A 25,596-nucleotide genomic window follows, 5' to 3' on the forward strand; every position below is an offset into this window, starting at 1 on the left:
TATGTAAGATTTTGATTGTATGTTTATGGGCCAGAGAAGTTTACAAAACACTAGCCTTCCTGAGCATGGGAAATTATTTAATTTGACACTTTACTGTTTAAACACACAGTAGGCATACAATTGAGATGCAGCACATGGAAATGGTGAAGTGGAGTGGGGACAGAACTGCACACATGCAGTATGTAGATTTAAGGTTGACAACCTCCATGCACAGCACAATGTGAGCCAATGGACTGCTGCCAGATGATGATTGTAGCTTAGCAAAGAAACGCCAAGCAACATTCAGAAAAAAACTTTATGAGTTGACTACTAAGGAAATGAAATGTATACACTACAGAAATAAACTAAGATTAAGAAATTAGGAAGAACTAAGCTAAGGAATAGATATACAAAGGGCAAAGTAAACACCATCTACAGATAACTAGCTGCACACTATGATACTACGTACAAGCTATTTACAAGCTATTATAGTAGTGCCTATTTACATGTTACATGAAAGGAGAATATCTACATGAGGAATGAATGTATATAAATTAGTTTTGAATGTATTATAAGAGATAGGATTGCGCCCGACCTATGACAACACTTTTCTTTCCAGGTGAAGAAAGATAAGTCAAACTGACAACCACAGTATGAACTTGTGTGCTCTTACAGTTCATAAAAAAAATTGATAAGGAATGAACTGCATACTGACAGAAATTGAATATATGAATATTGAAAGTGTGATGCATTAGTAGCCAGTGAGCAACTAAAGTAAGTATTTAAGTGTTCTTACAGCAAACAATGCAGAGTCACATCCTGGGTAAAATAAGGAACACAATAGTTAGTTGTTTGGTACCAAAGATATGAGCTGCACCAAAAATAAATAATTATATTTATACAAATATGTGTGAATGTGATGGCATGAATGTGTGTATGAAAAAGCTACAGTATGCCAGATGTATAAAAAGGTTGTACTTAGGCCTTGTACTACAAAATGAAAAGGAGTCAGACCAAGCATTACAAGTCCATGTTACTGAGAAGAGCACCAAGCAAGAATTATTACAGGACATTTGCACACAAATGCTAGTTGTCTCAGCATTGTTTAACACTTGTTCATTGGCACTAAAATGATGGACTGGCATGACATTGGCACAATTCTCATAGAGATATATTCATGCACAACAGAATATGCAAGAATGAAATCACCTAGCAAAAGGAAGTATAAGTCACCAACTGTTACAGTTGAAGATGACACTTGTATAAAACAGTATTTTACTTTCAATAGATAGTAAACATGAAGTAAGTGGATAACGTGAGTAGATAGTCATGAATTGATGTACTTAATAGTTCTCTCATGATGAACAAAGGATTGCAGCAGTAGAGTAAAAATGAATACTTCTTCCTGTCCGTAACATTTTGTGTAGACCAGTACACACATTCTAGTAAACTTATCAAAGGTGTAGCTAAAGTTAGTTATGTAGGCTTGTTATGGAGCTTTCTTTCCTCTCAGCATCTGTAATGATGGATACTCATGCACATCATGTGATAATGTCCTGTGCAAATACTTTGTCAATAGTGGAAAATGAGATTGAAAAAAATGATGAATTGTGTAACTTTAAGATGAGACTAAAAATACAAATTGTTCACAAATGAACATTCAAAGGGGTAATGCCCAAGAGCAAAATGTGGTAAAAGTGATAGTACACAAACTGAAAAATGTTACAGGACATAATATCACAAGAAATGTATGTAATATTAACTGTCTTGAATGTATAATTTCTGTACGGTCTTTATGTAAATCTTTGTACAATATTTATGTAAAGAAATGTAAATACCATATGAAAATGTATATGTACATAGTAAGAAAAACAGAAACCTGGCATGTTAATATATTTTAAAATGTAAATACTTAGGTTACTGTAGGAATGATGAAATAGAGAGAAACATTCCACGTGGGGAAAATATATAAACAAAGATGCTGTAACTTACCAAACGAAAGTGTTGGTATGTTGATAGAGACACTAAAAACACACAAATACACACACAAATTTCAAGCTTTCGCAACCCAAGGTTGCTTCATCAGGAAAGAGGGAAGGAGAGGGAAAGATGAAAGGTTGTATTTTTTTGGGAAAATTTCGAAAAAACTGCATGTAAATGTATTAAAAGGAGTGGTTTTTTGGTGGCAGATTATGAAAATGAGTCTAACAATTGTCTGACGAAGAAATAATAATGTTAAAACCTGCGGGAAGTGGCTAAAAAATGATCAGTGATGCGGGAAAAATGGGAATGGAAATAAAGGGAAAGTTGTTAGAATAACCAAAATGGTTGTTTAATAGGTGAAAGGAACTGTTTGTAAACTGGGAACGGTGGATTTTATACCAGTGGTAGTGTTGAAAGTGGAAAACATTTTTTGGTTATTGTTTGGAAGTAAGTTACGTATTATTGAGTATATATAGGCAGGATAAAACTGTATGGTAGATTACGGTAAAAAAGGGGAAGGTGAATACAAAGTGAAACTACTGGCACAAACAAAAAGAGAAAGTAAGATGACAGAAAAGATTTCAAAATGCAATGGTGACAATAACAAACGTAATTGTTGGGTTCAAATTAATGATATGAATATAATAGAGAGAAACATTCCACGTGGGAAAAATATATATAAAAACAAAGATGCTGTAACTTACCAAATGAAAGCATTGGTATGTTGATAGAGACACTAAAAAACAAAAATGGCTCTGAGCACTATGGGACTTAACAGCTGCGGTCATCAGTCCCCTAGAACTTAGAACTACTTAAACCTAACTAACCTAAGGACATCACACACATCCATGCCCGAGGCAGGATTTGAACCTGCGACCGTACCAGTCGCACGGTTCCGGACTGCGCGCCTAGAACTGCGAGACCACCGCGGCCGGCACTAAAAAACACACAAACACACACACATTTCAAGCTTTCACAACCCAAGGTTGCTTCATCAGGAAAGAGGGAAGGAGAGGGAAAGATGAAAGGATGTGACATCCTTCCCATTTTTCCCACATCACCGATCATTTTTTAGCCGCTTACCACAGGTTTTAATGTTATTATTTCTTCATCAGACAATTGTTAGCCTCATTTTCATAATCTGCCACCAAGAAACCACTCCTTTTAATACATTTACACGCAGTTTTCTCGAAAATTTCCCAAAAAAGACATCTTTTCATCTTTCCCTCTCTTTCCCTCTTTCCTGATGAAGCAACCTTGGGTTGTGAAAGCTTGAAATTTGTGTGTGTGTTTGTGTGTTGTTTAGTTTCTCTATCAACATACCAATGCTTTCGTTTGGTAAGTTACAGCATCTTTGTTTATATATATATATATGACACAGGGAGGTCCATTGATAGTGACCAGGCCAAATATCTCATGAAATAAGCATCAAACAAACAAACAAAAAATCAAAATAAAAAAAAAAATAAAAAAATACAAAGTACGAAACTCTTCTAGCTTGAAGGGGGAAACCAGATGGCGTTATGATTGGCCCGCTAGATGGCACTACCATAGTTCAAACAGACAGCAACTGCATGTTTTTAAATAGGAACCCCCATTTTTTTTATTACATATTTGTGTAGTACGTAAAGAAATATGAATGTTTTAGTTGGACCACTTTTTTCGATTTGTGACAGATGGTGCTGTAATAGTCACAAACATATAAGTATGTGGTATCATGTAACATTCCACCAGTGCGGACGGTATTTGCTTCATGATACATTACCTGTGTTAAAATGGACCATTTACCAACTGCGGAAAAGATCGATATCGTGTTGCTGTATGGCTATTGTGATCAAAATGCCCAACGGGCATGTGCTATGTATGCTACTCGGTATCCTGGATGACACCATCCAAGTGCCCCAAGCCTTCACCAGATAGTTACGTTATTTAAGGAAACAGGAAGTGTTCAGTCACATGTGAAATGTCAACCACGACCTGCAACAAATGATGATGACCAAGTAGGTGTTTTAACTGCTTGTGCCTGTATATGTGCGGATGGATATGTGTGTGTGTGTGTGTGTGCGAGTGTATACCTGTCCCTTTTCCCCCCTCCAAGGTAAGTCTTTCCGCTCCCGGGATTGGAATGACTCCTTTCCCTCTCCCTTAAAACCCACATCCTTTCGTCTTTCCCTCTCCTTCCTTCCCAGGACTGCATATGTGAACTAATAACTGTAAATTTGCTACAAATATTTTGTGAAGGTTTGTAACCTGTAATTCCATGTGTAACTGTAAAAAGAATGTGAAAGTTCTAGACCATAATTAACATTTACATCTCGAACAGTCCACGGGTGTACTGCCGGTCCATAGTCTCCAACAGGCACAATATTTTGGCGATCAGACATTGTCGGGTGTGCTGACGAACTGAGCTCCTGAGGGTGGGCGACCATCCTAAATCCCTTTCCCCCGCGAGGTGTTCTCTCTCCGGTCCACACCCACAGCCATGCGTCAGCGGTTGCTGTGAGGCTGGCATCAGTGTCTGTGGTGGTGTCAGTGTAACTGCCTCATCTGCCCTGGTCTCTCGTTCGTTTTCTTTGCTGAGCCTCTTTTTAATTAGACTCAGTGCTAGTTCCATGCCTTGCTGAAGTTATAGCGGCAGTCTCTGTTGATGAGTCCATCCCTGATATGAATTTCGATAGCCTTTCTAACGACACTGTCCCAGTATTTAGATGTCTGTGCCAAGACCCTGGTATGTTGGTAGTCCATTTCATGATTTTCAGACAAACAGTGTTCTGTGACTGCTGACTTGTTGGGGTACATAAGTCAAGTGTGCCTCTGATGTTCTCGGCAATAATCTTCATTTGTGTGCACTGTCTGTCCAATGTAAGTCTTCCCACACTCACAGAGAATCTGGTATATGCCGGACTTCTGCAAACCGAGATCGTCTTTGACACTTCCCAATAATGCTCGTGTTTTATTGGTCGGGCAAAAGACAGTTCCTGCTCAGTGTTTCCTCAATATTTGTCCTACTTTCCCTGATAGTGCGCCAGTTTACAGTATATAGGTAGTGGCTATCTCTTCCTCCATGACTTCGTCCATCTCCACATGCTGTACTGTAGAGGTGGGGTGGAGAGTGCGTCTGATCTGCCATTATGAGTACACATTTTTCCAAAACACAGTTTTGAGGTGTTCCAACTCACGGGGCAGACTCTCTGCATCTGAGATGGTGCGCGCCCTGTGCACCAGTGTTTTTAATACCCCCTTTCTCTGTGAAGGGTGGTGGCAGCTATTTGCATGCAAATACAGGTCGGTGTGCGTTTTCTTCCTGTATACCCCATGGCCCAGGGTGCCATTCACTCTTCTTTTAACCATGACGTCCAGAAATGGTAAACTTCCTTCTGCTTTGGTCTCCATAGTGAATTTGATGTTCGGATGTATTGAGTTCAGGTGTGTAATGAAGTCTAGGAGCTTGTCCCTTCCACGGGGCCATATCACAAATGTGTCATCAACATAACATAGAAAACAAGTAGGTTTCCATCTGGATGCTGCCAAAGCTTCCTCCTCGAAGTACTCTATATAGAAATTTGTGATCACAGGTGAAGGTGAGCTCCCCATTGTGACTCCTTCTGTTTGCATGACAACCAACAAGCTGTCTGTCCGCAAGAATGGCCACCGAGAAACTGTGGCCAAGAAACAAGTGGACCACCCTGTCACTGAGCACGCTTCCAAACATGGAATCCTTCATTTCAATGACTGCCTCACAGCCTGTGTGGATACTTGCCACCAACACCAGCTTTTCTGAATTGCACAGTTGGGAACTTTCCCTGCAACATATCCTACATTCCCGTAACCCTCCTGCCCTCTACCTTCGTTAGTCATTATCCTCTCTCATCCGGCCCCTTCTCTGTTCCCATTCCAACACTACACAGCCCTCATTCCTCCAGCACAGCCAGTCTTTTTACTTCTCTCCTTTTCCACTAACCCCCCCCCCCCCCCCCCATATCTCTGTATCCTCTGCCTAACTTACCACTGCACACAGCTACCCTACCCTCTTTCCACTTCATCCCTCCATGCTCCTCAACAGCATATCACTGTCCACCAAGCCTACCCTACCACCCCTCCCTTTTCTTACTCCAGCCTCCTCATTACCCCCACCCAGCCGCCACTCCCATTATGCCACCGGTGCTGCTGCTCCCAGTGTGGCATCAGGTTCCTGAGACTGCAGTCATGTGTGTGTGTGTGAGTTGCATTTGAATGAGTGTTTATGTGTGTATTTTCCATCTAATTCTGATGAAGCCTTACTGGCTGAAAGCTATTATTTGTGACAGTCTTTTTGTTGTGCCTATCTGTGACTCACCATCTCTGCTATATGGTGATTAGCAACTTTCCTTTTCACAATATTGTTACAACTTATGCAAGGTATGAACAAACACAAAAATTTAATGAACAAACACAAAACTTTAATGAGTTAACACAATAATGTAATAATTTAACACAAAAAGTCAATAGTTCTTCAAAACAATAATCACAAACATTTAATGATTTTAGGAATCATGAGACTCAAAAGCTTGAGGAACTTTCAAATTAACAAATGCAAAAATCTGATGACATAAGTAAAAAATTGCACACTTATCTGTCAAATGATTTAACATGTAAGTTGTCTGAAATGGGAAAAGAATTAAACGTGGAGTTATTCACAGGTATGTCTAAGGAAATAGATAATTAACAGGCCACAGGAGGAAATGACAATTAAGCTGAAACACGTGGGCAATTCACAGATTAAAATTCAGGGGACTCAGTCATAAATTAATATAAGTGAAAAAGAAACACTAGATACTATTACTGAGTTGCAAACTATATGTAAAGATTTGCCTGAGAAAGCACAGGAACAGTCTGCAGAATTGAATAATTTAAAACTGAGCAGCAAGTTAATAAAGAAAACTTAAGAAAGAATAGATATGGACATACAGACCTTAATGGAGAAAGCTGAATAAGTATATGACACTAGCACAGAAGGTAGTGCATGGGTATAAGATCTGTATAGAAGCAGTCAAAGAGGTAGTCAAGGGGAAGGAAAATGAACTAACTGCCAGGATTGAATCGGGTTTAAAGGCAGTGGAAGAAAAATTGTGGAACAGTTTTACTAGTGGTATTCATATCACAAAGGCACCATTAATCAGTAGCAATCAGGTGCAGCCAGGCTGAATAGAGAGCTACAATACCTCACATCCTGCTTGTTTAGTCTTCTAGCTGATGAAGAGTTACTCCAGCATAGGCATTTTCCAACTTTTAGTACAGAGGGTAAAAGAACAAATCCCGTGGTACTAATCAGTCTTCCATAATACATTACCATGCAACTAGACTGAGGTATAGAAGATCAAGTTTGTTGTGGGGTACACCCAACCGATTTGGCCATACTTTTGAATGGTTTGTGCATGCCTTCTTGGACAAATTCTGCCCAATAGGAGTCAAATAGATGCCACAGTGAGTGGTATTTAACCAGCACCATTCAATAGTAAACATGGAGGCTACAGATGTATTTTTAAAAATACAGTCTCCCATATGCATGTACTAAAAATACTCAAAAATCACTTACCTGCACATAACAAGAAAAAATTGATCACAAAGCTTGAGAATGATGTAGAACACTTTTTATTCATTCTGGACTCAATTGACCTGATTTATGAAGAGGGGCTGTTGCAAGCCCAGAAAAATAATGTGCAAAGTGAACCTTAGTGAAATAGTGACTGCAAAGTAGTAATGGCAGATGCAATCAACATGGTGGGCACCTGTACCACCACCTATAATAATAATCACACAGGAGGTAACTATTGTAACTGGGAAAACCAAGGACACAAATGAGATTTTAAAGTAAACCACAATCCTAATTACAATGGACCAGTATACACAGAACAGAGCGGTTTCAGACAATAGATTTAAAATGTAACCCTGGTGGTCAGTAACAGCCAATATAATAATTGACAACGGCTGACCAGTGGTAGACAGTCAGGCAGTCCATCTCTTGGTAGCTAAACAAGTGTAACAATAATTACGTATGGGGTGGAGGTAGATCAAGATCAAAGAGAACTTAATTAATTTAATTCATGGGCATGACAAGACAGAAATTGATGAAAGCAAGACCACACTGTGCATGTAGTGTAGGTGACATGATTACCCCCACCTCCTCCCAAAAAAAAAAAAGAAAAAAAATGCCTACTAATCAGTGAAACCAAAACACGTTGCGACAGGCCCCTGTTTGCAGACCATGAAAGGGGATGGGAGTGAACAGTTAATTCCTAATTTTTCTCTGAGATATGACAAATAAGTAAATATCAAGGAGGACTTGTGTCACAAAAATGTGGACAATTTGGTGAGAACAGAAGGGAGTCTGTATAGGACTTAATAAATGACAGGATAGCTGATTTAGATATGCACATTATAGTGGATACAGGTGCATTGACAAATGTAATCTCACATGGTTTATTTAATGATTTACAAAAGTGAACACACATACCAACTTTTCCTGTGGAGAACTGTCAAATATTGACGGCAGAAGGCAACAAATCTAAAGGGGCGGCACTTCAGGCATTAATACCCATTGCTATCAAAAAATGTTCTTTAAAATGCATCTGTCTAGTTGTGGAAAACATATAGTTAATTGTATTAGTGGTATGGATATGTTTTGCCAGTATAAGGTACAAATAGACATAGGTCAGGGGAAGTGTTTCCTTACAATTAGTGAACAAAGGTTATCAGATGGAGCATCACAGCAGGACCACCCCTATGTGTTCACATAGTGACCCAACGACACCAACAATTACGATTGCAGTAGGCATAGGACCATTGGGATTCAACCATTAATCAATGGAAACCTGTCAGCTGTTTGGGTGAATCATATTTTTGTTACACTAGGTTGATGGTTGTCTCCATGAAAGCCATCATTAGGGTGAACACTAGGTTGATGGTTGTCTCCATGAATGCCATCATTGGGGAATTGAAACATGCAGTGCACCATGGATGCAGGCTGATGGGAGCAGTATTATGCTATGAAAGATGTCCCCCTGCACTTGCATGGGATCTCTGGTAGTAATCACAAAGATGCTGACAGCTGCAGACCACCTGCATCTTTTCATGCTTGATGTCTTCCCTGATGGCAATTTCATCTTTCAGTAGTATAATTGCCTATGTCTTGGAGCCAGGATAGTGCTACAGTGGTTTGAGGAGCATTACATTGATGTCTTGGTGACCAAATTTGTCTGATGTAAATCCTATGGAACCCATCAGAGTAACTATTGGGCACCATCACCACAACGCAAATTGGTGGTCCTTTACCTACTCAAATGGTTCAAATGCCTCTGAGCACTATGGGACTTAACTTCTGAAGTCATCAGTCTTTATCTACTCAAATTCCATGACCTTTACAAAGACATCTAATGCTACATACCTCCACCAACCTACCCACAAACTGTTGGATCTCTGACATGCAGAATCAGTATACATTGTTCCAAAGACAGACAAACAAACTATTAAGCAGGTGGTCATAACATTTTGGCTCATCAGTGAATAAGTATGTTTCAATGAAGATAGGGCAGGTGATCCACCATAACAGCAGCTGTTTGAAATCATGCAGGAAAACCACAGAAAAACTAAATCAGGATGCCCAGACTGAGCAAACTCCATCCTCCCAAATATGAGATCAGTGTCTTAAAAAATGCACTGCCTCATTGGGTTAGTCTGGAAATACGATTTCATTACCTAAGAGCAGCCACTGGGAGGATGTTGGAGTCTCATTTCCTGATAAAATAAGAAAGCTGGAGGGAAGAAGAAATTTGGGCTTTGTTTTATTTGTGATACCAACTTGGTACTAGCAGATAAATAAGTGAAACATTTGGAGCTTATTTCTCCTAGCTGCACTGCTGTAATGACATTCTACCATCTAACATCAGGTGAGGTGTAGAGAACCTTTCAAAACTTGAAAAGGAGAACTTTTCCAATAAATCTGGAAAAAATATTTAGTAATGTCTTGTAAACATGCAACTAATAATTGTTACCAAAATAAAATTATTACTGTTCATGTTAAAAATTCTAATAAAACATTTAAGGCTCTAAGGAATGTCTATTCTGTACTGGTTCATTTCCTTTAAGTGCATGTTTGATGTCTTTAAGTGCATGCTTTATGTTTTTAAGTGCCTTTTTCTCATACAATAGCACAATCTTTAGAAATTATAGTATATATTTTTGCATTTTTTGAGTAGGTCTACAAACTTTTCTATATTGGTTATGTGCAGTCCATAACAAACTGCACTCTCGCCATAACATATTCATTCTACTTTAACTGCACACTGCCTTTTACATCACAACAAGTAGCTATTAAATGTTAAAAGGAAGACAGGTAATTCAAATCCTCTTAAAATTAATTTCAGCTGGAAATCACGCCTTTTTATATTTGCTGTAAGTGAGAATATGAGTGTTTGACATACCCAGTTAAATGCTTGACATGCTAAGGCACTTGATAACATGTCTCCAAGAATCCCAGGATATGAATTTGCACTTGCAAAATAAGCAAAGAAATAGGGATGATTCCAATGTGTGACCTGCAAAACATAAGAATTAGTATAAATAGTATGTGGATTTATAGATATTGAATTAATAGTAAAGTACTTATAATCATCACAAAAAACTGGACAGCACATAGGTATATAAAGCTAAATGCAAGCTAACAGTTATTCCACAGGCATGTAACTGTAAACTTTTTTCAGTACATACTGTCTTATGTTGGAACAGAGTAGAAAAGAAGAGTCTATAACAGTTATTTGTCACAAGCATTTCATTGCCTGATATTGTAATGTTTATTCAGTGCACTGCTGTTACAAACAAAAGTGTGAAAGTTGCTAGTTCTTACTTATATATTTTTTTCATCAATGAGTCGTAAGACCATGTCTTACTGGACTATATCCTAGTCAACTTTAATCTTATATCAGCATCAATCTAGAGGTATGATTGAATTTCAGAATTATTGCTTCCTTACTAGCAAAGATTCAGTCAAAATATGTATGCTGTATTTGACTTTTCAAAAGTGAGTTCTTATATTGCATTATTTTTTTCTGGTGCCTCCTTCTGTAAGATGGGCAGTGGCTGACACCCAAGGTTCTTTACTTGGCATGAAGATAGCGTTAAGCTGCCACTACAGATAGCAGGACTCTGCAAACTTTTGAAAAAAAAAAAAAAAAAAAGGACGTGCATTAGAATCCAATGCACTTTAAGGCTGATTTTTCAACAACACAGATTTTAAATCCATGAAAACAGTAGTTCCTGAATTTTCTTGAACTAAACAGAAACAAAAACTTCTTGTGGTGTTTAACTCTTGGCAATTAATGTACTTTGGTGTTTTGGTGAACAACTCAAAGGTAGTGTTGGAGAACATTGTAAGTTTGCCAGGCTGGTAAGCACTCTAATATTAATCACTCTCTTGGTGCCTGCACAGATTGTCAGTGCACTCAAAGTAGGTAGAACATGCAGTCAAATGGAGAATGGAAGTATCTTTGACCATGATTTTCACCTTTGCGAGCAGGCAGAAGTTAAACAAGGCTAGGTCAGGTGATTAATGAGGGTGGGGGATCATTGTCATGTTGTTTTTGGACAGAAATTCCTTCACGAGTGAGGTGTGTGCAGGTGCATTGTAACAGTCCCAACCAGGCTTCCTTTCTCCACAACTCTGGCCATTTTAACTGAGCATTTTCCATTAGCCACACCATGACCTCTCAGTAAAACTGCCTACTGGTCGTCTAACCAGGTGGAACAAACTCCTTATGCACTATTCCTCGAATGTAAAAAAAAAAAAAAAAAAAAAAAAAAAAAGAGTGATCAGCACCGACTTCACATGTCTGCAAACTTGTCAAGCTTTTTTCAGCCTTGGAGAAGACAGTGTTTTCCATTGTGATTAATGCTGCTTTGTTTTAGGGTCATTACTGTAGACCCAAGATTCATCACCTGTTATGATTCTTATTAAGAATTTTGGACATTCTTCAAGTCTTCATTGCAGTTTAGTTCACTTCTGAATGCTGAGGTTTCATTGTTTGATGCTGAGAAGGCAAGGGACAAACTTCGCTACAGTTCATCTCATGTTCAGTTCATCAGCTAGAATTCATTGACATGTACAGCACAGACAGCCCAAGCCTGTTACAAACATTGTGAACTGTCTGTGTTGGTTACCCATGAACTACGTCACACACCTTCATGATCATTTCCAGTGTTGTGCAAATTGGCAATCAACCAGAATGTTCATCATCTTCCACAGATTAGATTAGTACTTGTTCCATAGATCATGAATACGACACTTTGTAATGATGTGGAACATGTCAGGTTAATAAAATTACATGACACTTAATATTCTTACTTTTTTGTGGGGGTTGTGAAAATTACCCACTTACTATGTCCAAAAATTCATCTAATGAGTAGAAGGAGTTGCCATTAAGAAATTGTTTTAATTTCCTTTTAAATGCTATATGGCTGTCTGTCAGACTTTTGATGCTGTTAGGTAAGTGACCAAAGACTTTTGTGGCAACATAATTTACCCCCTTCTGAGCCAAAGTTAGATTTAACCTTGTGTAGTGAAGATCATCCTTTCTTCTAGTGCTGTAGCCATGTACACTGCTTGCCTCTCTCGAAGTGCTTGAACCACTCAAATGTTCTTGCTTGACACAGTGCACTTTCACCAAATGTATCTGTCAACATATGGTGGGTTTCAGTTGCAGTTTTCTTCAAGTTTAAACAGAATTTGATGCAAATCCATTGCTCCTTCACGTTATTCATTTCATAATTTACAGAAGCACTGAAACACATTCTGACATGCACCACTGCATGTGCCGAAAATGACACAACTTTGTGCAGCAGTAGCTAAGGTGTGTACCTTGTAATGTTGTAGAGCTACTGGTTTTAAAAGTACAATGAAATTATCAGATATTGGGTGTCATTTCATAGATCTGTCAATAGACAAAGCTATAACTTGACAGCTGAGAACAACAAAGTACAAATCAATGACCAGAAAATAGGCAAATATTGCATGATGATCATAAATAAGTTCACCAGAGAGCAAATAGTAACTTAAACATCAGTGAGCTGATGCAAATTAGCCACTGTTGTTTATCCTAGGGACTTGACACTTGCAGCTGTACCACTCTGCACAGTTTCTAGTGGCCTAGCTGGAGGTATGCATAATTATAACAACTGACCCATTATTATGTTTGCCAGGATTATGAGAGAATCAACACAAACTTATGTAAGGTGAGCTTCCTTGTTGATAAAATGCTGTGGGACAACATTTACGCACAACTCAATGATACTTATTTCCCTACTTCGATGTCTTCCATCAACAGATGTTGACACTATCTGCAACATTAGCTCCAGTCTGTATTGCTTATTAAAACACAGGTGGCTCAAGTATTGGCACTATTGCTTACAGTACACTTGTTGGAGAAAATTACCAAAGTTAACAATGTTATTATCAAATTAGCGAATAAAACTCATCACTAAAACCAATATAAAATTCAGCCAAACATTATAGTGATCACCCATTAAGGTAGTAACTTCATCTTGATTTCAAAATGTTGTCATCTTCTGCTGTCAAGCACGGGAAACTACACAATGTTTTGAAGAAATAGCATACTGAACTGTAGTAATGAATATTCATATAGATAAGTAATAAGGGTTGCTATACTTTACTGTCACTCAAACACTGTAATACTCCATGCTAGTGTATAGCTTTACATAGAACTATAAAATATTTGCCATTTTCTCGTGATAATTCCAACCATTAAAGCAACCCTTATGTTCAGGTATTAATTTTATCTTGCAGTACAAAATATTTGTCAACTTCTGCCGGCAATGCCAACATGTGCCATCACCCATTGGAGATTAGATTATACTTTGATAAAACTGCATACTGAATAGTAATAATACACATATTCATACAGGTAAGAAATGAGGGTTGCTATACTTTCAGTAACCGCATTTGGAGTCATTTGAACATTATAGCGACTTAATGCTAGGGTATTAATGTTACCTTGCACCATAAAATGTATGTCATCCTTTGCTGATAATGCTAAACAGGCAAGGCAGTGATTGTTGAACCAAACAAACAGGCATTCAGTATTGAAACTGTATTCTAAAATCAGAAGTTGACAGAGTATGTATCATAACTTGACTATGGGTGTCAGCTACTGGATCTTAAAACTATATTGTAACAGCAGCAGCTGACAGTGTGCCCAGCTTATAATATTGGCACTATAATTTTGCCTGTATGTTTAGTTCTTTTTTGAAATTGATCTTTTTTAATGTTCTCAAAACTGCTGTTTGATACACAAAATCCCGTGCAATAATTACTTACATTTACTTTTTTTTAAATCCTTTAAATTTGTGAAATGCATATTTTGTGATTGTCTTTCCATTGGCTGAATGTACTAATAAGCAGCTTTCCATTCTACAGCTGTCTTTCACTTTATCTTTGACAGCCATTGTGAACAAGCAATAACTGATACTTCTTGAAGTTTCTCTTCAACAGATGTTATGTCATTTATGTGCATACTCCTTCTGAAGTTGGCAAACTAATCACTCTATCAGTACATTTGGGTCATCCCACTAAACATACTCAGTACCTCCTGGCGATTTATTGGAGACTGTCTTCCAGTCATGAACATTATCTTCCCCATTGTCATCTTCTTTTTCATAATCATCATCTATGTTATTAACTTCACCATCATCTTCTTCTTCTACTACTTCAATATTTCCAGCTTCTGCTTTCCTAAGTACATTGTTTTCTTTGGCTTTAACATTTTTGTCTTGCTCTGTCTTCTTCTTCTTCTTCTTCTAAGTCACAACTTATGGTATATGCTCTTTCCATGACCTTTCATTAATAACAGTGCATCTTGATGGAGTCTTTGTATCTGGAATTTTTTGTGTAATGTTTGGGTGTCTTTGCAAAAACAATTCTATCCACTTCCTGCCAGGTTTTCAGTCCTTGCATAGAGTATCCAGGCTCAACTATGCAATTAGCATGGGACACCTTACATTAGATGACTTCTATTAATAAGTAATCCATTCTTCTGACTCTCCAAAATCTGCTTGATCAACCAAACTTAACATTCTTCATCCAATATGCAGGAGGAACTCATCTGTCTTTGAAATGGATATTTTCCACAATTTGTATACATCAGAGTTGTTCTGTGAACTCTTTACAGTTTGCTAGCACTTGCTATGGGCATCCCATTTTTTATAGCATCCAAAGTTTGAAGCATTTGATTTTCTTTATACTCGAGAATCTTCTTTTCCTTGTCTTTGCTCTTGTCACCTTACAGTTGGAAACCTGAAACAGAATAATGATGTAAACTGGCAAGAAGTGGTAGCGACAGTTAACATTTCCAAACAAATGTGCACTCAAACCTCAAATAGTACGTGCCTGACAGTAGGTGTTAGCTACTCCATCACCAGAAGCTGACAGCATGTATGTCCAGTGGGCATCAGCTAATGCATCTTTGAAATATTCTGTATGTGCAGTGGGTGTCAGCTACTGTGGCTGTCAGCTGCTTGGAGTGTTGATCAATGCATGTGCATAGGTGTCAGCAAGTTTAACCATGATGTCAACTAATCAAGATGAGAATTGTTCCAGCAAGTTGTATTTTGTACAAAATTTCCATACCTGTCTCATCATTATCATCATCAGATTTCATCTCTCTGATTTATGCACCACAGTTAATTCCCTCTCCACTACACTCTCCCCCCCCACCCCCCCACCCCCCCCCACCCGCCCCTCTCTCTGTAATGCTTACTTAAATGAGGCAACAACATTATAATATTCATTATATATTCTATATACAATACTATGGAGGGAATGAAAGAAATACAGTTTTCCTTAGTAGCTGAACCCCTCAAGTAGCTGACACACCCATTTGACAAGTAGCTGGCACCCCCAGTAGCTGACACACATAGTAGCTGACAACTCCACACCCCCTGTAGCAGACACCGACTATACATACACATTGTCAGCTTCTGGTGGGAACAGGTCTTGACTTTATTAATCTGAACCCCTTGATTAATTGCTTTTGCTTGTTGAAATAAGTCACAATATGCTGAAACAAGTCTCAACTTGATTCGTCGACATCATGTTTAGAGTTTCTGATGTCTGTGCATGTACAATGACACACATCTCCAGTAGCTTACAACTCCAGTGACTGACATTTTCCGCACATCCACCCTCCTGTAGCTGACACCCACTGCACATAGAGAATATTTAAGATCCAATAGCTGACATCTACTGTCCACAAACACACACACACACACACACACACACACACACACACACACACACACATTCATCTTCTGGTGATAAAATGTAGTTTTAAGATTCAATAGCTGACAACCACTGCACAAATACACCTTCACCTTCTAGTGTTAGAATACTACCCAAGATCCAGCAGCCACCACTTACTGTCAAGTTTTGCCTCATACTATTTAAGTTCTGAATGTATATTTGTTTGGAATGTCACTTATCACTGCTTGCAAGCTTAGCATATAATTTTCTTTCAGGTTTCAATCTATAATCTGGCGTGGAGAAAGTACAGGGAAACAAGATTATTAAGTGTGAAGAAAATCAAATGCAAATCACTTGGTACGAGGGGCAATCACAGCTGTGATGTTACATTTCAGTAGATGGAAACCGCAACTGCTGTATCAAAATTATTTATTAATCATGAATAGTTTTCTGACATATTTGGTTCCTGCTGAGTTTTCCCTATCTTCCAATGCTTACCAGCATATTTACATTGGTTTAGTTTGACACTTTTCTGTTGCTTCTTGTGTCAACTGGTAGCACTTGACTCACTAGGTCAGTTCTGGTTCCCACACATGCACCACTGTGCAGTTTCCCCAGGGGAGGCTCCTACATATTTTCAGTAAGCTTGTTTTGGGTTAGGGCTTGCTTCCATGTTTAGAATGTGGTTCTTATTCAACTAGCCCTGTTCCTTGGGCCACACCTTCCTCTGGCTATTTTCTTCATAACTAGTGAACTGCACAATGCTTTGCAAATGCTAAACATGTATGGGAATTGGATGTACATGCTAATCTCATTTCCCCCTCTCTCTTTCCATCTCCTCCTCTTCCCTCCTCTCTCCAACCATCAGCTCCTCCCCCCACCTCTCCACCCTTTCTTCCCCACCCCCTTTCCCACCCATCTCCTCCTCCCCCTCTCTTTATCCAACTCCTCATTCCCCGTTTCTATGCCCATTTCCTCCCCCCTCTTTGTCCATCTCTTCTTTTCCCCTCTCTCTTACCTTCAGCCTTGTTGATTGGTTGATAAGCCATAAATTCAACCTTTCTGTTTTATGTTAAAACCAGCTGTAAGAAAGGAAATGTAACAGCACATTATTGTGTAACAGTTTTGTTTAAAATTCTATACATGGGGAAAGAGTATATATGGCAGAAACACTTTGTCTAACAGTTTAAATGACTTGATATCATACTTAAAATTGACTGTGATAAAGAAAAATGAAACCACACATTTTCACAGCACAGTACAGGATAGTACATTTCTCAGAGTCAGTTTTAAGATAAAACAAGTACATTTTAGTTTAAAATAGATATAGCCTATGTACAACTGAATATGTACTACAGTACCTGAAGTAAATAAGTCAAGAATGATTTGACACTTTTTATTAATAACATTTTTGATGTGTGTGTGTGTGTGTGTTGTGTGTGTGTGTGTGTGTGTGTGTGTGTGTGTGTGTGTGTGTGTGTGTGTTTGCTTATGTTCATCATATGTTTATTTAAGCATTGTGTAAAAATCAGAAATACATCAGTCAGGAGCTTTTCAAGATTTTTGGTGACAATGAAAACAACATCTTGTCTTTATATGATAGTATATATGGTTGAGTACTTAGTGATGCCGGTTCCACACTGGAAGATAGGAGACTTCTGTTACCCTTATGGAGTATTAAGTATGTTTAAGTATGTTATGTATTGAAAGGTCTGTATACATCACATTAGTCAGAGTTTCATCAATCTTGTGTCATGTTTTAAAATAGTTCTAATTATGGTTATTGTGTCTTCTTTAGGTCAACTGTTTGGTACCTGAAGATGTGACTGCACTGTCACAAAACTAGTTCTGTTTAATAAGTCACTTCCATGCAGTTGTTGAAGTTTCCATCAATTGAAAAATCAAATGCTTCAAACTTTGGAACCTGGAAAAATCCCAATGCCTAATGCATATAGAGAATACTGTTGGTTAGGTTAGGTTAGGTTAGGTTCGCTTTAAGATTTATTAGCTGACATGTACTGCACATACACAGTGTCAGCTTTTGGTGTTGAAATGCAGTTTTAAGATTCAGAAGTTGACACCCACTTCACATACACACCATCACCTTCTAGTATTAGAATATTATCCAAGATCCCATAGTTGTCACCTAATGTCAGTGTTCAACCCAGGTAACTGAGTGGTCAGCGTGACGGAATGTCCTACCTAACGACCCGGGTTTGATTCTCGGCTGGGTCAGAGGTTTTCTCTGCTCAGGGACTGGGTATTGTGTTGTCCTTATCATCATCATTTCATCCCCATTGACATGAAAATCACTGAAGTGGTGTCAACTCAAAAGACTTGCACCAGGCTGACAGTCTACCCGACGAGAGGCCCTAGCACACAGCATTTCCATTTACCTATTGTCAGTTTTGGTGCATGGTATTTGGGTTCTGAACGCACATTTGTTTGGAACTGTCAACTATGCTTGCCTTTCAGCTTAGCATATTATTTTGTTTCAGGTTTCCAACTGTAGCTTGGCATGGGGAAGTTAAGAAAAATAAAATTCTCAAGCACAAAGAAAATCAAATGCTTCAAACTTCAGAAGCTGAAAAAAATGGACTGCCCATATCAACTGCTAGTACACTGCCACAATGACATCAGCTTTGATGAGAACTAGGATGAATGTAGAGAGGGGTGTGGTCAGCTGGTGACAAATCTCATCCTGCTGCCAATCATGGGAAGGTATACCATGCACCTTTGCTTCTTGTGAATATCTACTACATTTCAAATGCAGTTTGCCTGAATGCATTTATAGTCTGAACTGAATTACCTCTCATATTGAACAAATACTCAAAAACACTACACATTTCTGCAGGAGATGGTAGAAGTCAAGATAGAAGCCAGTGGTTTACTTACATGTTTCATGCAGCTATGTTGTCAGCTTGCATGATGAGGTACGATGGAAATGATAGGAGGTCTGTCAGCTCCTGGTTCTACTCAGTCAGTGAGAGAGCAGCAGGCAGATGACATGTTTGGGAGCAAGATATGAAGAAATAATACCACATTCAAATGTAAATATAGAAATGAAATCCACTATATATTCAGAAAAAACAGCTATATTCTCAGGTCTCACTATAGCCACAACCTTGGTGATTATAAGATATTCAGAGGAAGCAGGCAAATATTTGTGACATCCAAAATTATAAATTTTAGTAATGATAAATTTTAGTGATAGGAATTTGTGACATATTCAGAAGCAACAGACAAACATCTGAGAGAAGTAAGATTATAAATTTCACTGCTGCTCACTTATATAAAAACAATGCCTTTTTTCTCATGAATGTAAGAACAATAATATAGGGAAGTTCTGATTGAGAATAACAAATTATTTAGGAATAAAAGAGACCACTCAACAAAAAGCTGAAGTGCTGCATTGTAGACAGGTACACAAACAAAAGGTACAGAGCTTTGCTTTGCTAGCTTTCAGAATGAAATTCCTATCTCAAGCTTGTAGGAGAAACGTGCATACAGAGACACACATGCTCACAGTAAGTGTACTGCGATGAGGTGGGGGTGCAGGATGGGATGGGATGAGGGATGGAGAGACATGGGAGGCAGGGAGGGGATAGGAGGGAAGTGTCTAGTGGCCCATGGGAGAGTAGGGAGCCATCTATGGGCTAGCTAAGCTGCAGGTACAGGGACCAGGTGGCAGATGGCTGGGCAAGCGATTTCACAGACTGTGGCATGAGATGGCAGCACACAACTAGCTGACACACACTGGGTTGGGGTACTGGGACAGGTGATGGCCTGTGTATACACACACACACACACACACACACACACACACACACACACACACACACACACACACAATTGAGTGGTGTGGGGGTGGGGGTGGGGGTGGGGGGACAATGGGTTACTTTAGGTTTAGGCCACAGAGGTTATGTGAACAAACGATGTACTGTGAGGATAGCTCCCATCCCCTGTCCCAGTACCCCTGTCCAATCTATGCCAGCTAGTTATGTGTTGCCATCTCACACCCTGTTCTGTGAAATCACTTGCCCAGCCATCTGCACCTGTCCTCTCTACGTGCACCCCTATATAGACCACAGATGGCTCCCCACTATCCCACAAGCCACTAGATGTTTCCCTCCCCCTCCCCGTGCCTCCCCTCTCTCTCCATCCCTCACCCAATCCCAACCGGCACCCTATCCTCACCCCAGTACACTCAATCTGGATCAGGATAGATGTGACAGTCAGCACAATGTAGAGAGACAGGCATGTGCATGTGCATGTGTGTGTGTGTGTGTGTGTGTGTGTGTGTGTGTGTGTGTGTTTGTGTGAGTTTGTGTTGTTGTTTGTGCACATGTTTCTCCTACAAGCATAAGAAATAAATTTCCTTCTGAAAGCTGCCAAAGCTTTTTCTCACATAGTGTGCCCACTAAACACGTACCTTGTTCTTTGTACTATACATCACATATGCAGAAATATAAAATGTGTTTTCAGAGTTGTTGGTAGATCCCAGAACAGACTAGAAATTGCTTCATTATGCACTTCACAACAATAAAGGAACTAATTGACAGCACAAGAGTAACTGCACTGAGGTGTCAAAGTCATGGGATAACGTTATGCACATATGCGGATGGTCGTACTATCACATACACAAGATATAAAAGGGCAGTGCATTGGTGGAACTCCTATTTGTACTGAGGCGATTCATGTGGGAAAGTCTCCAACATAATTATGAGCACATGACAGGAAGTAATAGACTTTGAACATGGAATGGCAGCTAGTGTTAGATGCATAGGTCATTCCATTTCAGAAATTCTTGGGTAATTCAATATTCTCAGATCCACAGAATCAAGAGTGTGCCAAGAATACCAAATCTCAGTCATTACCTCTCACCACAGAAAACTCTCTGGCTGATGGCCTTCACTTATTGGCTGAGAGTAGAGGTATTTGCATAGAGTTATCACTGCTAACAGAAAAGCAACAGCGTTTGAAATAACCATATAAATCAATGTGTGACTTATTAATGTCTCCATTAGGAGTTGTGCATTGAATTTTGTTGTTAACGGGCTATGGCATCAGATGACCAATGCGAGTGCTTTTGGTAACAGCATGACATTGGCAGCAGCACCTCTCCTTGGCTCATGGCCTTAACGGTTGGACCATAGACAACTGTAAAACCATAACCCAGTCAGATGAGCCTCAACTTCAGTTGGTAAGAGTTGATGGTAGTGTTCGAATGTGGTGCAGATCCCATGAAGTCATGGACCCAAGTTGTCAAAAAGGCACTGTGCAAGCTGGTGGTGGCTCCACAATGATGTGGACTGTGTTTACATGGTCCAACTGAACTGACCATTGACTGGAAATGGTGATGTTCGTTTACTTGGAGAGTATTTGCAGCCATTCATGGACTGCACGTTCCCAAACAGCAATGGAATTATAGTGGATGACAATGCGACATGTCACTGGGCCATAATTCTTCGCAGTTCTGGAAAATTCAAGTGAATGAGGTGGCTAGCCAGATCACCTGACATGAATCCCATGAAACACTTATAGGACATAACTGAGAGGTCAGTTTGTGCATGAAATCCTGCACTGGCAACACTTTTGCAATTATGGATGGCTATAGAGGCAACATGGCTCAATGTTTCTGCAGGTAACGTCTGACTTGTTGGGCCCATACCATGTCAGGTTGCTGCACTAAGGCAAAAGAAGGTCCGGCATGATATTAGGAGGTGTCCCAAAAGTTTTGTCACCTCAGTGTATGTAATGGGTACTACAATGCAGTAGTGCCTACACATTATTATTATTATTTTGAGTGTCAGTGGTCATTCACAGCTTGAAGGCTTTCAATTTCTGCCAGTTCAGAAGTAAGGAGTCCTGAAGTTAAGTGATTTACATAAAACAAATATATTGCATAAATTTTAATTTTGTTGATTTTAAATGGATATGGGGGATGTGGCTGAAATGAATGTCAGTAAGGAGAGGAGTGGTGCAGTGGAATCATGTTTTGTTACTAGTACCTGCCCTCAATGTGAATAGTTAGTTTCCTTTTCCAAAAAGGAGTTGTTAGTAGCACTCACAATGCACTGAGAATTGCTTCATCATCGGATAAAAAAGCATTGTTAGAAATAAGTAGTTCCAGTCATCTCACTGATCCCTAGTTCATGGCAAAAAATCATTTATTCATCTTAATTTTGAAAAGGGAAGTGTTAAAAGTAATAGTTTTTTCATTCTAAAGTTTATTTAGAATTTATGCTGATGCTGGATTGGAGGAGGGGGGGGGGGGGGGGGTGAGGAGATGGGTAAGAGGAGAGGGTACTAGCTTATATCACTTATATCTAATTAAACTCAGGGCTCATGGACTTCAAAAGGTGGGGAACCACTAACTTAAACAGTAATCAAAAGAGGAGGTGAAGATACAAATTAATGCAAGTAATTCATTTTTTAAATTTTATTCCTCCTTGTATTACCAAGATGAAGACAGTTAATAAGTGCAAAGTTTACAATGAGTATAATGTTAATTTTGTTTTACACAGATACTTTATATCATTAAAACACACAAAATGAAAAAAATGTTAAAATTTTCTGAAGAAGCCTATTAAAAAAAAAGTGGGGGGGGGGGGGGGGATCGTTTTATGCTTTGGTCAAAATGGTTTGTGTGTGTGTGTGTGTGTCTGTGTGTGTGTGTGTGTGTGTGTGTGTGTGTGTGTGTTGTGTGTATTTTTGTTCTTGACTCTGTTGTCACATGTGATGATATTTATTCGAGGTGTATTTTTTTAGTAAAGTCAATTTGAGCATAAGTACACAACGAAAGGTTATTTAAAAAAAGTAAATTTATTTTCAGAAAGTACGTACTTCAATGTTTTTTGACATAGTTGCCAAGTTTGTTCAAACATGTATCATACCTCTCCACCAATTTTAAAATACCCTCTTCATAAAAACTTGCCCCCTGCTCCGATAACCAAGAGTTCACTGCCGTTTTCATGTCGTCATCATCATTGTTATGGTTGCCGCTGAGGTGTTATCTGAGGTGGAGGAACAGATGGTAATCGCTCAGTGAAATATCAGGACTGTAGGGTGGGCGGCCTAAAACTTCTCAGCCAAAACTGTCCAATAAATCATGGGTCTGACCTGCTGTGTGAGGTCTTGCATTGTCTTGGAGAAGGACAATCCCCTTTGTCAGCATGCTGCGTCTTTCGTTTTGAATCGCTCTGCATAGCTTTCTCAGGGTTTGGCAGTATGCTTTTGCATTGATAGTTGTATGAAGTCAACCAACAAAACACCATGCCTATCCCAAAACACGGATGCCATGATTTTGTCTTGGGACAGAATCTGTTTGGCCTTCACCTTTACAGGTGAGTGTGTGTGTCTCCATTCCATGCCCTGTTGCTTCGATTCAGGTGTGATATGCAAAACTAATGTTTCATCTCCAGTTACAATTTGACTCAAGAAGTCATCACCTTCTTCATGATAATGAGTCAAGAACTTCATCGCACACTCAAATCTTTGGTTTTTGTGGTCCTCTGTTAGGAGTTTTGGGACACAACAGGAGCACAGTTTCCTGGACATTAGGTGTTCAGAAACAATGTTGTAAAGCACTGATCTCACCACATCAGGAAATTCATTTGAGAGGCCTGTTATTGTGAAGCTCCTGTTCTCATGAATCCTTGCTTCAACTGAAGCCACCAAATTGTCTGTAATCAAAGAATGGTGACCGAAGAGATCCTCATCATGGACGTTGTCGTGGCCATCTTTGAATTCAATCACTTTGCTTTTACTCATAACAATATCACCATACACTTCACAAATCTGTTGATGAATTTCTGCAGCAGACTGGTCCCTTGCTGACAAAAACCGTATCACTGAGTGAACCTCACATGTGGTGGGCAAGTTGATAGTCTTAAACATTTTGGAAGCACAGAAGAGAACCGTACAGGTTAGCTACAGAGCTGAAACTGAGCACAGTTGTTCCTGAGGCATGCCAGTACATGGCGCATGTGCTCATTGCAGTATGCATGCGAACTACTACTGTCTACAACAAAATGGACCTTACTTAAAAAACACACCTTATATTAAACTTTTATCACAGTAATATCAGAAATTGAGTCCACCTTCATGCAAAATACCTTGTCATTCATTTATTTCTTTATTATCCCAAATTAGTTTTGGTGACAAATATCACCATCATCAATGGGATTTTTTAATCTTATTTATTGTATTTTTTTTTAAGTTTGTCTTGGATAATAAAGAAATAAATGAGTAACAATGTGTCTTGCATCAAGGTGTACTCAATTTCTGATATTACTGTTTTTCTATGCACACACGGACCAAATGGGAGAGTTCTAAGATAAAATCATTGTTTCTATGCCATGCCTGGCATTTCCAGTAAAGCTCTTCAACAAACTTTAAAAAACATACAATAAATAAGATTTAAAAAAAAAAAAAACACTGATGATGGTGATATTTGGCACCAAAACTAGTTTGGGATAATAAATAAATAAACAAATAACAAGGTGTTTTGCATCAAGGCGGACTCAATTTCTGATATTACTGTTTTCCTATGCAAACATTGACCAACTGGGACAGCCCCAAGATAAAATCAAACTTTTATCAGTGTAATTGAAATGAAATGTATGCATACAAGCCACCATGGCTGGTGATCAGATGCAACAGACACTCAGATAAGTAGTGCTAAGGTGAATAACAACTCTGAAGATGATCAGTCCGATCAACACATAGCTACTCCGTCAGTGCCACCCACAGTCTCAAGGCTCCAAGGAAGAAAAATTAAGAAGAAAACTGATACTTATTGCTGACAGCCATGGGTGCAGAATTGGCTCTCATATACTAAATGAGGCATATGCAGTGATAGCTGCTATGAGATTCATCAAGCAATGTCTAGGTTTAACTGAATTGAGGAAACATGCAAACTTGGCAGAAGTTGGTAAGTTATCCACAAATGATTACATTGTGCTAATTGGAGGATTGAACGATATCTTTAAAAATGAAACATCAAATGCCATCACGAAATAAAGAAATGTTTGAGTCACTTAACTCATAATAATGTTGTTGTTCTCAACATCCCACATCATCATGATCTAACACAATGGTCATGTGTGAATCATGAAATAAGTGCAGCTGTTGAGCAAAGTGAATCAATTGCTAAATACTTCAAAAATATTACTATTGTGAATATAAACAATATTGGCTGCCAATTTCAAACAATTCATGGACTGCATCTAAATGACATGGGTAAATACATGTAGTGAATAAAGTTCTGAGTGAAATAGAAAATACGCGTTCAGAAGTAATCTCATGGACAATATCATTAGACAGACATCAGCACTCTGTTTCTTAGC

The 25,596-nt window shown here is 38.8% G+C and overlaps 1 protein-coding gene across 1 annotated transcript in view; it reads right to left on the minus strand.

Annotated features, from left to right (window-relative positions):
- The window catches only part of LOC124790049 (aromatic-L-amino-acid decarboxylase-like), a 115,395-nt gene that overhangs the window by 22,469 nt on the left and 67,330 nt on the right, over positions 1–25,596 (minus strand). The window contains exon 3 of the mRNA XM_047257609.1: positions 10,422–10,535. Coding sequence (XP_047113565.1) covers positions 10,422–10,535 — 114 coding nt within the window. The remainder of the gene's footprint in view (positions 1–10,421; positions 10,536–25,596) is intronic.

Source organism: Schistocerca piceifrons, chromosome 3 (genome assembly GCF_021461385.2).
Source record: "Schistocerca piceifrons isolate TAMUIC-IGC-003096 chromosome 3, iqSchPice1.1, whole genome shotgun sequence".
NCBI classification, from domain to species: domain Eukaryota; kingdom Metazoa; phylum Arthropoda; class Insecta; order Orthoptera; family Acrididae; genus Schistocerca; species Schistocerca piceifrons.